Consider the following 13,210-nt stretch of genomic DNA (forward strand, 5'->3'; position numbering starts at 1 on the left):
TAACAAAGTTTGAGGTACCTAAGACCTTTAAGGCACCTTTATGAAAAAGAAAGTTTAATTCAAGGCATAGGTTTTCACGTGCACACATATTTTGTCAGATTCAGAGGAGGCTGAGAGGGGATGTGATTGTTTGCTTTGAAAGGTTGTCACTTAGAGGAGGGCAGGGAGCAGTTCCTGTTGGCAGCAGAGAATAAGACACACAGTTTGAACTATGTGTAGAATGGTACTTGCTAAATATCAAGATTCCCCCCCCCCCACACACACACACACAGTCAGAGTAGTTCAGCATTGGAATAGGCTGCCTAAGGAGTTGTTGAGCTTCCCCTCCCAGGTGCTCTTCAAGCAGTGGCTGGACAGACATCCTGGATCTTCAGGTTGATCCTGCATAGAGCAGGGAGTTGGCCTAGATAGCCTGTCTGGCCCCTTCCAGCTCTACGGTTCTATGATTCCAAGTGTTCTTGCTCATGAAAGTTTATCCCTTGAATAAGGCTTTGTTGCCACTGGACTCTGACTTTGTGCTGCTGCTTCAGACCAACATGGCTACCTGCCTCCTAACAGTCTGCATTCTGTTACAAACAACAGTCAGAAAGGAAACGGAAAAAGGGGAAATGATTCTCCCATTTGAAACATTGTGGTTTGTTACTGTCTTTTATGTGCAGCCAATTTGCTATAGAAAATACTGCAAAGTCTCCACAATGGTTGCTAAGTCCTTTGGTTTCTTCCATTATTCATATCTGTGATTCAGAAATCAGTAACATCATTTGCAATGTCTTACACCTAGCCATAGGAAGAGGCTTATCATATAGTGATTACAAGGTTCTGGGTTCTATCCTGGTGGTGGTTGCTGTTGTTGTTGTTATTATTGTTGCTGTTGTTAGGTGCGAAGTCATATCCGACCCATCGCGACCCCATGGACAATGATCCTCCAGGCCTTCCTGTCCTCTACTATTCCCCGGAGTCCATTTAAGTTTGCACCTACTGCTTCAGTGACTCCATCCAGCCACCTCATTCTCTGTCGTCTCCTTCTTTTGCCCTCGATCACTCCCAGCATTAGGCTCTTCTCCAGGGAGTCCTTCCTTCTCATGAGGTGGCCAAAGTATTTGCGTTATCGTGGTTATCACCAGTTAACTAAGAAAGACCTCTGTTTAGCATCCTGAAGAAATATCATGTATCAGAATGGTAAGGACAGGTGGACCAGTGTTTGCACTCAATACAAGGTGGATCTTTATTATTCCTTTTTTTGATTGTAACTTGCTTAATGGTGTTATTTCCATACAAAATATATGGATAACACTTCTACCGGTAAGCCAACAAATATGTAAAGACAGGTGGAAAGCCCTGGTGGAAAACAAACAGGGACACCTGGGCAATTAATTTCTGATTTATATCTCTTAGTCTTGGCCGTTGTCCAGTGACGTGGGAAGAAGATTCTCTATAAAATGCAAAATCATCTTGTTCCAGAGGCAAAAATGCTTATATGACACAGACTCCTAAGTGGAATTTCCAAATGAACCCGACCTCCAGTTCAAGCCCATTCCAGTTCTAGAACTCTTGATGGTTGGTGTTGCCATGGCAGGAGTTTCCCTCCACAGTTTCCCTAGTACCTAAAACAGAAGTCACTGGGAGGTCACAGAGGTTTAGCCTTTGTAATACTGCCAAGCTCCAGTCAAAGAAACTGGAATGACCTCATAACGAGCAAGACAAAGAATCCTTTTGAGCATCAGCAGTCTTGATCAGGTCATGTGACAAATTCTGCTTCTTTCTTGGTCACTCTGGTCCTTATCCTGAGCCGATGGGGGCTCAACTTAGTGTCCTTGGTAAACAAAAATATGTACAGATCCATGTTTACAAACCTACAAGGTGGGAATGGCACCTGAAAGGGATAGATAGATAGATAGATAGATAGATAGGTAGGTAGATAGATAGATAGATAGATAGATAGATAGATAGATAGATAGATAGATAGATAGATAGATAGATAGATAGATGATAGATAGATAGATAGATAGATAGATAGATAGATATAGGTAGGTAGGAAGGTAGGTAGATAGATATAGATAGACAGACAGACAGGCAGGCAGGCAGGCAGGCAGGCAGGCAGGCAGGCAGGCAGGCAGGCAGTGTGATGTAAGCTAAACATGAGCAGGCAGTGTGATGTAAGCTAAGATATAGATAGGTAGGCAGGCAGACAGACCGACAGACAGACAGATAGATGCATAGGCAGGCAGGCAGGCAGGCAGGCAGGTAAGTAGGTAGGTAGATAGATAGATAGATAGATAGATAGATAGATAGATAGATAGATAGATAGATAGATAGATAGATAGATAGATAGATAGATAGATAGATAGATAGATAGATAGATAGATAGATAGATGATGGAAGGAAGGAAGGCAGGCAGGCAGGCAGGCAGGCAGGCAGATATAGGTAGGTAGGGAGGTAGGTAGTAGGTAGGTAGGTAGATTGATATAGGTAGGAGGTAGGAAGATAGATAGATAGATAAATAGGTAGGTAGGTAGGTATAGGTAGGTAGGTAACTAGGTAGGTATATTGATATGTGGGCAGACAGACAGACAGACAGACAGACAGACAGACAGACAGACAGACAGATAGATAGATAGATAGATAGATAGATAGATATAGGTAGGTAGGAAGGTAGGTAGATAGGTACATAGGTAGATAGATAGGTACATAGGTAGGTAGATAGGTAGATAGATATAGATAAAGATAAGTAGGTAGGTAGATAGGCAGGCAGAAAGACTGATAGACAGACAGGTATGTAGGTATGTAGGTAGATATAGATAGGCAGGTAGGTAGCTAGCTAGATAGTTAGATATAAATATAGATGTATGTAAGTAAGTAGGTAGATATAGATAGGTAGGTAGGTAGGTAGGTAGATATAGGTAGGTATGTAGGTAGGTAGATAGTTAGGGTAGGTAAATAGGTAGGAAGGTAGATAGATATAGTTAGGTAGGTAGGTAGGTATAAATAGGTAGATATAGATAGGTAGGTAGATAGATAGATATAGATATCTAGGTAGGTAGATAGGTAGTAGGTAGTTAAGTAGGTCGGCAGATAAGTAAGTAGGTAGGTAGATATAGATATGTAGGTAGGTAGGTAGATACTTACGATAGATAGATAGATAGATAGATAGATAGATAGATAGATAGATAGATAGATAGATAGATAGATAGATAGATAGATAGATAGATAGATGATGGAAGGAAGGAAGGCAGGCAGGCAGGCAGGCAGATATAGGTAGGTAGGGAGGTAGGTAGTAGGTAGGTAGGTAGATTGATATAGGTAGGAAGGTAGGTAGGAAGATAGATAAATAGATAGGTAGGTAGGTATAGGTAGGTAGGTAACTAGGTAGGTAGATTGATATGTGGGCAGACAGACAGACAGACAGATAGATAGATAGATAGATAGATATAGGTAGGTAGGAAGGTAGGTAGATAGGTACATAGGTAGATAGATAGGTACATAGGTAGGTAGATAGGTAGATAGATATTGATAAAGATAAGTAGGTAGGTAGATAAGCAGGCAGAAAGACTGACAGACAGACAGGTACGTAGGTATGTAGGTAGATATAGATAGGCAGGTAGGTAGCTAGCTAGATAGTTAGATATAAATATAGATGCATGTAAGTAAGTAGGTAGATATAGATAGGTAGGTAGGTAGGTAGGTAGATATAGGTAGGTATGTAGGTAGGTAGATAGTTAAAAAAGGTAAAGGTATCCCCTGTGCAAGCACCGAGTCATGTCTGACCCTTGGGGTGACGCCCTCTAGCGTTTTCATGGCAGACTCAATACGGGGTGGTTTGCCAGTGCCTTCCCCAGTCATTACCATTTACCCCCCAGCAAGCTGGGTACTCATTTTACCGACCTCGGAAGGATGGAAGGCTGAGTCAACCTTGAGCCGGCTGCTGGGATTGAACTCCCAGCCTCATGGGCAAAGCTTTCAGACAGCTGCCTTACCACTCTGCGCCACAAGAGGCTCATAGGTAGATAGTTAGGGTAGGTAAATAGGTAGGAAGGTAGATAGATATAGTTAGGTAGGTAGGTAGGTATAAATAGGTAGATATAGATAGGTAGGTAGATAGATAGATATAGATATCTAGGTAGGTAGATAGGTAGTAGGTAGTTAAGTAGGTCGGCAGATAAGTAAGTAGGTAGGTAGATATAGATAGATAGATAGATAGATAGATAGATAGATAGATAGATAGATAGATAGATAGATAGATAGATAGATAGATAGATAGATAGGCAGGCAGGCAGGCAAGCAGGCAAGCAGGCAGGCAGGCAGGCAGGCAGGCAGGCAGGCAGATAGATAGATAGATAGATAGATAGATAGATAGATAGATAGATAGATAGATAGATAGATAGGTAGATAGGTAGATAGGTAGATAGGTAGAAATATAGGTAGGTAGGTAGGCAGGCAGGCAGGCAGGCAGACAGACAGACAGATAGATAGATAAGTAGGTAGGTAGATAAGTAGGTAGGTAGGTGGGTAGGTAGATTGGTAGGTAGGTAGATAGCTAGATAGGTCGGTCGGTAGGTAGATAGGTGGGTAGGTAGGTAGCTACGTACGTAGGTATATAGGTAGATATGTAGATATGTAGGCAGACAGACAGACAAGTAGATAGGTAGGTAGGTAGGTAGGTAGGTAGATAAGTAGGTAGGTAGGTGGGTAGGTAGATTTGTAGGTAGGTAGGTATGTAGTTAGATAGTTGGGTAGGTAGGTAGATACGTGGGTAGGTACGAAGGTAGATAGATAGGTAGGTAGAAATATAGGTAGGTAGGCAGGCAGGCAGGTAGTTAGACAGGTAGATGCACAGGTAGGTATGTAGATAGGTGGCTAGCTAGCTAGATAGCTAGGTAGATAGATATATAAATATGTAGGTTAGGTAGTTAGATAGGCAGGCAGGTAGGTAGGTAGACAGAAGACAGACAGACAGACAGGTAGATATAGGTAGGTAGATAGGTAGGTATTAGGTAGATAGATAGATAACTTTCCTTCCCCCTTTTCCAAAAATTTTTTTGTTGGGTACCTTTGGGTTTCTCTGGGTGGGGGCCTGGGGGGTGAGGGGTGGGAAATTTGTTCCATTTATTATTGTGTGTTTTTTTTTTTAGTTTCATTTTTGTTCTTGGTTTACTGTTTTTCATTTACTGTTCTTGGTTTACTGTTTAAAAGTTTGTGGGGTGTTATTGTTGCTGGTTGTTTGGGGGCGGGATCATTTGATTACTTTGGTGTTTTTTCCCCCAGTTTTGCTCAGTTGCCACTTTTGTAGTTGTTCATAGTTTGGTTTTGCTGTTAAGGCCTTGCAGGGCCACTTTTTGTTGATTGCCACTGTTGGGGTAGTGCCCTGGGTGGCTAGTTGGTTTTTTAGAGATTGTTTCCTGGGGGAATTGCTGCGTTCTTCTTCGGGTGCCCAATTAGAAGTGATCCTTTAAATAGACAGTAAAATCCATAGTTTTAGGAAAAATTATAAAGTGCTAATAATTTTTTAGGATAGATAGATAGGGAGGTAGGTAGGTAGTTAGGGCAGGTAAATAGATAGGTAGGAAGGTAGATAGATATAGGCAGAAGATAGGTAAGTAGATAGATAGACAGATAGGTAGGTAGGTAGGTAGATATATGTAGGTTGGTTGGTAGGTACGGATGGATAGATAGATAGATAGATAGATAGATAGATAGATAGATAGATAGATAGATAGATAGATAGATAGATAGATAGATAGATAGATAGGTAAGTAGGTAAGTAGGTAAGTAGGTAAGTAGGTAAGTAGGTAAGTAGGTAAGTAGGTAAGTAGGTAAGTAGGTAAGTAGGTAAGTAGGTAGTAGATAGATTCGTAGGTAGTTAGGTAGTAGGTAGGTAGGTAAGTAGGTAGGTAGATATAGGTAGGTATGTAGGTAGGTAGATAGTTAGGGTAGGTAAATAGATAGGAAGGTAGAAAGATATAGATAGGTAGATATAAATACGTAGGTAGATAGACAGATATAGATATGTAGGTAGGTAGATAGGTCGTAGGTAGATAGGTAGGTAGGCAGATAGGTAAGTAGGTAGGTAGATATAGATGTATAGGTAGGTAGGTAGATAGATAAATAGATAGATAGGTAGATAGATAGATTAGTAGGTAGGTAGATAGGTACGTAGATATAGGTAGGTAGGTAGGAAGGTAGATAAATAGATAGGCAGGTCGACAGACAGACAGATAGGTTCGTAGGTATGTAGGTAGATATAGATAAGTAGGTATGTAGGTTGGTATGTAAGTAGGTAGGTAGATAGATAGGTAAGTAGGTAAGTAGGTAGATAGGTAGTAGATAGATTCGTAGGTAGATAGGTAGTAGGTAGGTAGGTAGGTAAGTAGGTAGGTAGAGATAGGTAGGTATGTAGGTAGGTAGATAGTTAGGGTAGGTAAATAGATAGGTAAGAAGGTGGATAGATATAGATAGGTAGATAAAAATACGTAGATATAGATAGGTAGGTAGATAGACAGATATAGATATGTAGGTAGGTAGATAGCTCGTAGGTAGATAGGTAGGTAGGCAGATAGGTAAGTAGATAGATAGATAGATAGATAGATAGATAGATAGATAGATAGATAGATAGATAGATTAGTAGGTAGGTAGATAGGTACGTTGATATAGGTAGGTAGGTAGGAAGGTAGATAAATAGATAGGCAGGTAGACAGACAGACAGATAGGTTCGTAGGTATGTAGGTAGATATAGATAGGTATGTAGGTTGGTATGTAGGTAGGTAGATAGATTGATAGGCCGGAAGATAGCTAGCTAGAAAGTTAGGTATATAGATATAGATAGGTATGTAAGTAGGTATGTAGCTAGATAGGTAGCTAGATTAAGATAGATAGATGGGTAGGTAGGTAGGTAGATAGATATGGATAGGTAGATAGGCAGGCAGACAGACAGATAGATAGGCAGGCAGGCAGGTAGGCAGGCAGGTAAATAGGTTGGTAGGTAGGTAGTTAGATCGGTAGGTAGCTAGATTGGTAGGTAGATAGATTAAGATAGATAGATGGGTAGGTTGGTAGGTATAGATAGGTAGATAGGCAGGCAGGCGGTTGGGCGGACGGACAGAGATAGGTAGATGGATAAGTATATAGATGGGTACATAGATTAAGGTAGGTAGGTAGGTAGATGGATAGGTAGATAGGCTGTAGGCATGTAGTTAGCTAGCTAGGTATGTAGGTAGATTAATTGATAGGTAGGTATGTATGTAGGTAGTTATATATAGATAGGTTAATAGATAGGCAGCCAGGCAGGCAGACAGACAGACAGATAGATGCATAGGAAGGTAGATAGGTAGGTTAGTAGGTAGGTAGGTAGGTAGGTAGGCAGGTAGGCAGGCAGAAAGACCGACAGACAGACAGGTACGTAGGCATATAGATAGATATAGATAGGTATGTAGGTTGGTATGTATGTATGTATGTAGGTAGGTAGGTAGGTAGGTAGGTAGATATATAGGTAGCTACATAGGCAGGCAGATAGACAGGTAGGTAGGTAAGTAGGTAGGTAGCTAAATATAAATATGTAGATATAGGTAGGTAGATAGTTTTAAATATGTAGGTAGGTAGATAGGTAGGTAGATAAGTAGGTAGGTAGGTAGGTAGATTTGTAGGCAGGTATGTAGATAGGTAGGATGGTAGATAGTTAGGTAGAAATATAGGTAGGTAGGTAGGCAGGCAAACAGGGAGGTAGACAGGTAGATGCACAGGTAGGTAGATATAGATATGTAGGTTGGTAGGTAGATACTTAAGGTTGGTAGATAGGTAGGTAGGTAGCTATCTAGATAGGTATATAGATATAGATAGGTATGTAAGTAGGTAGGTGGGTAGATAGATTAAGATAGATAGATGGGTAGGTAGGTAGATAGATATAGTTAGGTAGATAGGCAGGCAGGCGGGTGGGTGGGCGGATGGACAGAGATAGACAGACAGGCAGGCAGGCCCATAAATAGTTAGGTATGTAGGTAGATCGATAGGGAGATAGGTAGGTAGGTAGGTAGCTAGCTTGATAGGTAGGTAGGTAGATAGATATAGATAGGTAGATAGTCAGACAGACTGGCAGGTAGACAGACAGGTAGGTAGGTAGATAAGAAGGTAGGCAGGCAGGTAGGTAGGTAGAAAGACAGATATAGATAGGTAGGTTGATAGATATAGATAGCTAATTAGGTAGGAAGGTAGGTAGATATAAATAATTAGGTAGGTAGGTAGGTAGGTAGGTAGGTAGGTAGGCAAAAAGACCGACAGACAGACAGGTACGTAGGTATGTAGGTAGATATAGATAGGTATGTAGGTTGGTATGTAGGTAGGTAGGTAGATAAATAGATAGGCAGGTAGGTAGCTAGCTAGATATAAATATTGATGTATGTAAGTTTGTAGGTTGGTATGTAGATGTATAGGTAGCTAGATAGGCAGATATAGATATGTAGGTAGGTAGGTAGGTAGGTAGGTAGATAGACAGACAGACAGACAGACAGACAGGCAGGCAGGCAGGCAGGCAGGCAGGCAGGCAGGCAGACAGACAGACAGACAGGTAGGCAGGCAGGCAGGCAGGCAAGCAGGCAGGCAGGTGAATAGGTTGCTTGGTAGGTAGCTAGATTGATAGGTAGCTAAATGGGTAGGTAGATAGATTAAGATAGATAGATGGGTAGGTAGGTAAGTAGATAGATATAGATAGGCAGATAGGCAGGCAGGCGGTTGGGTGGACAGAAAGAGATAGGTAGATGGATAAGTATATAGATGGGTACATAGATTAAGGTAGGTAGGTAGGTAGCTAGCTTGATAGGTAGGTAGGTAGATAGATATAGATAGGTAGATAGTCAGACAGACTGGCAGGTAGACAGACAGGTAGGTAGGTAGATAAGAAGGTAGGCAGGCAGGTAGGTAGGTAGAAAGACAGATATAGATAGGTAGGTTGATAGATATAGATAGCTAATTAGGTAGGAAGGTAGGTAGATATAAATAATTAGGTAGGTAGGTAGGTAGGTAGGTAGGTAGGTAGGCAAAAAGACCGACAGACAGACAGGTACGTAGGTATGTAGGTAGATATAGATAGGTATGTAGGTTGGTATGTAGGTAGGTAGGTAGATAAATAGATAGGCAGGTAGGTAGCTAGCTAGATATAAATATTGATGTATGTAAGTTTGTAGGTTGGTATGTAGATGTATAGGTAGCTAGATAGGCAGATATAGATATGTAGGTAGGTAGGTAGGTAGGTAGATAGACAGACAGACAGACAGACAGACAGACAGGCAGGCAGGCAGGCAGGCAGGCAGGCAGGCAGACAGACAGACAGACAGGTAGGCAGGCAGGCAGGCAGGCAGGCAAGCAGGCAGGCAGGTGAATAGGTTGCTTGGTAGGTAGCTAGATTGATAGGTAGCTAAATGGGTAGGTAGATAGATTAAGATAGATAGATGGGTAGGTAGGTAAGTAGATAGATATAGATAGGCAGATAGGCAGGCAGGCGGTTGGGTGGACAGAAAGAGATAGGTAGATGGATAAGTATATAGATGGGTACATAGATTAAGGTAGGTAGGTAGGTAGGTAGGTATAGATAGGTAGATAGATAGGTTGTAGGCATGTAGTTAGCTAGCTATATAGGTAGGTAGATAAATTAAGATAGATAGGTAGTTATGTAGGTAGGTAGATATATATAGATAGCTTAATAGATAGACAGATAGATGCAGAGGTAGGTAGGTAGGTAGGTTAGTTGGTAGGTAGGTAGGTAGATTTAGATAGGTATGTAGGTTGGTATGAATATATGTGGGTAGGTAGGTAGATAGGTAGGTACGTAGGTAGATATATAGGTAGCTAGATAGGCAGGCAGATAGACAGGTGGGTAGGTAGATATAGGTCAGTAGTTAGGTAGGTAGGGTAGGTAAATAGACAGACAGGTAAATAGACAGACAGGTAGGTATATAAGTAGGTAGGTAGGTAGATATAGATAGGTAGGTAGGTAGATATAAATATGTAGGTAGGTAGATAGGTAGGTAGACACGTAGGTAGGTAGGTGGGTAGGTAGAATTGTAGGTAGGTATGTAGATAGGTAGGAAGATAGATAGGTAGTTAGGTAGAAATATAGGTAGGTAGGTAGGCAGGCCGGCAAACAGGCAGGTAGACAGGTAGATGCACAGGTAGGTAGGTATGTGGGTAGATATAGATATGTAGGTAGGTAGGTAGATACTTAGGGTAGGTAGGTAGCTAGCTAGCTAGCTATTTAGGTATATAGATATAGATAGGTATGTAAGTAGTTAGGTAGGTAGATAGATTAAGATAGATGGGTAAGTAGGTAGGTAGATATAGATAGGTAGATAGGCAGGCAGACAGGCGGACAGGCAGACAGACAAATAAGTAGGCAGGCAGGCAGGCAGGCAGGCAGGTAAATAGGTAGGTAGGTAGGTAGGTAGATGTATAGGTAGCTAGATAAGCAGGCAGATAGACAGGTGGGTAGGTAGATATAGGTCGGTCGGTAGGTAGGTAGGGTAGGTAAATAGACAGACAGGTAAATAGACAGACTGGTACGTAGGTAGGTAGGTTGATATAGATGGTTAGGTAGATATAAATAGGTAGATATAGATAGGTAGGTAGATAGATATAAATATGTAGGTAGGTAGATAGGTAGGTAGACAAGTAGGTAGGTAGGTGGGTAGGTAGAATTGTAGATAGTTATGTAGATAGGTAGGAAGATAGATAGATAGGTAGTTAGGTAGAAATATAGGTAGGTAGGTATTCAGGCAGGCAGGCAGGCAAACAGGCAGGTAGACAGGTAGATGCACAGGTAGGTAGGTATGTAGGTAGATATAGATATGTAGGTAGGTAGATACTTAGGGTAGGTAGATAGATGGGTAGGTAGGTAGCTAGATAGTTAGGTATATAGATATAGATAGGTATGTAAGTAGGTAGGTAGGTAGGTAGATTAAGATAGAAGGGTAGGTTGGTAGGTAGATAGATATAGATAGGTAGATAGGCAGGCAGGCAGGCAGGCAGACAGGCAGACAGACAGATAGGCAGGCAGGCAAGCATGTAAGCAGGCAAGCATACAGGTAGGTAAATAGGTTGGTAGGTAGGTAGCTAGATCGGTAGGTAGATAGATTAAGATAGATAGATGGGTAGGTAGGTAGGTATATAGATATAGTTAGGTAGATAGACAGGCAGGTGGGTGTGCAGACGGATAGAGATAGCTAGGAAGGCAGGCAGGCCCATAAACAGGTGGGTATGTAGGTAGATAGATAGGTAGATAGGTAGGTAGGTATGTAGCTAGCTAGTTAGGTAGGTAGGTAGATTAAGATAGATAGGTAGGTAGGTAGGTAGATACATATAGATTGTAGATAGTTAGTCAGACAGACAGGCAGGCAGGCAGACAGACAGGTAGGTAGGTAGATAAGAAGGTAAGTAGATATAGGTAGGTAGATAGGTAGGTAGGTAGGCAGGTATAGATAGGTAGGTAGAAAGATAGTTATAGTTAGGTAGGTAGATAGATATTGATAGGTAATTAGTTAGGAAGGTAGGTAGATATAAATATTTAGGTAGGTAGGTAGGTAGGTAGGTAGGTAGGTAGGTATAGATAGATAGATAGATAGATAGATAGATAGATAGATAGATAGATAGATAGATAGGAAGGCAGAAGGACCAACAGACAGACAGGTATGTAGGTATGTAGGTAGATATAGATAGGCAGATAGCTAGCTAGCTAGATAGTTAGATATAAATATAGATGTATGTAAGTAGGTAGGTATGTAGATATATAAGTAGCTAGATAGGCAGGCAGATAGAAAGGTGGGTAATCAGGTAGGTAGATGTGTAGGTAGATAAATAGGTAGGCAGGTAGATAGATGCATAGGTAGGTATGTAGCTAGCTATCTAGATATAGATATGTAGGTAGGTAGGTAGGTAGATAGTTAGGGTAGGTAAATAGATAGGTAGGTAAATAGGTAGGTAGGTAGATATAAATAGGTAGATATAGATAGGTAGGTAGATAAAGATTGATAGATGGGTAGGTAGGTAGGTAGGTTGGTAGGTAGGTAGCTAGATCGGTAGGTAGCTGGATTGGTAGGTAGATAGATTAAGATAGATAGATGGGTAGGTAGGTAGGTACATAGATATAGATAGGTAGATAGGCAGGCAGGTGGTTGGGCGGACAGAGAGAGAGAGAGAGAGAGAGAGAGGTTGGTGGGTAGGAAGGTAGGTATATAGATAGATGCCACCCTCTTTCCCCGTTAAAACCCAACTGCCAGAAAACACAAAGAGAAATGTGTCTTGGCTGCCTGATCACAAAACTGCCAAGGACAATGAAGAGAACTTTTTATTTTTATGGAGGGCAAGTAGCTTTGTGGTCCCACAACAATGTAGACCATGCCATTTTTTTTTTAAGATACTCGATCCAGAAGTGGAGAGGGGCAGATGGGTGTGAGGGTGAGCGAAATGCTGCAGAGACTGTAGTGCGTTTCTCCCTCCTCACAGGCTTGCCCCTGGTCGCTCCCTGATTTGATGCACGACAAGGAGGGGGAAATCGTGCTTTGGCATTTTCCCTCATCGGAGATCAAATCTGACGAAAGCTCGCACCAAGCCTCAGATTGCTGCCGACGTCACCTGGAAGCAGCACTAAAACCCGAGAGCTACGAGAGGCTGTCCAGGAGGCAAATTCGTTGTGCGGAATCGATCTGCAAATTAAACTGTAATGTGGTCACTGAATTAAACTGTAATCTGGACATTAAATTAGCCAAAAGGAAATTACTCCTTCCTTCACCCCCACATGAATATTCTAATGAGAACTGAGTCTACTCTAGGAGGCATAAAATGTTGAGAGAAACTGCAAGTTGGCAAAAGGAAAGAGGGGTGTGTGTGAATTAGCTTGCTCAAGCCCTAGCGAGTTTAGAGCAATAATTTCTGAATATGATTCCCAGAGGGCATTATGGCACTCACTGATGAACTTCCTGGCACCCGTTTGTTTTGTAAGTCAGGGATAAGGGTCTTGAATGGGACAGGGGGAAAAACATGAGGCTGCAGGCTGCTGCCTAGCAGATCCCAGTAAGGTGCTGCACACGTTGCAGACAGATATGTCACAGCCGTGTACCCTCAGGCTTGGAAATCCCCCCTGTGGCCACACAAAGAGCAAAGTCTCCCTTTTGTTGGAAAACTGAAGCTGCACGTCATTTCTTCTCCAAGGAAAATAATTGACCCCCAGTTATCT

The 13,210-nt window shown here is 41.7% G+C and overlaps 1 protein-coding gene and 1 long non-coding RNA gene across 2 annotated transcripts; one reads left to right on the forward strand and one right to left on the reverse strand.

Annotated features, from left to right (window-relative positions):
* Positions 1-1,626: 1,626 nt before the first annotated feature.
* Positions 1,627-12,735, forward strand: LOC143831848 (uncharacterized). Its single transcript, XR_013228987.1, has 2 exons — positions 1,627-1,817; positions 12,481-12,735. It is a non-coding gene; the product is annotated as an uncharacterized LOC143831848 (long non-coding RNA).
* Positions 1,854-5,162, reverse strand: LOC143833777 (uncharacterized). The gene is made up of 5 exons (XM_077330008.1): positions 5,153-5,162; positions 3,388-3,610; positions 3,114-3,235; positions 2,256-2,375; positions 1,854-2,044 (listed from the first exon to the last, which is right to left on the reverse strand). The coding sequence occupies exons 1-5, from the start codon at positions 5,160-5,162 to the stop codon at positions 1,854-1,856; spliced, it is 666 nt and encodes a 221-aa protein (XP_077186123.1).
* Positions 12,736-13,210: the final 475 nt, after the last annotated feature.

The sequence above is a fragment of the Paroedura picta genome, chromosome 3, assembly GCF_049243985.1.
Source record: "Paroedura picta isolate Pp20150507F chromosome 3, Ppicta_v3.0, whole genome shotgun sequence".
Classification (NCBI taxonomy): domain Eukaryota; kingdom Metazoa; phylum Chordata; class Lepidosauria; order Squamata; family Gekkonidae; genus Paroedura; species Paroedura picta.

Excerpts from the sequence above, each read along its gene's own strand:
- LOC143833777 (XM_077330008.1), bottom strand. Across the intron at positions 3,236-3,387 it reads TCTGTCTGTCTGTCTGTCTG|GCCTGCCTTCCTTCCTTCCA; the intron begins CCCACATATCAA and ends GCCTGCCTGCCT. Across the intron at positions 2,045-2,255 it reads TATCTATCTATCTATCTACC|CCTACCTTCCTACCTACCTA; the intron begins TACCTACTTACC and ends TATATCTATCTA.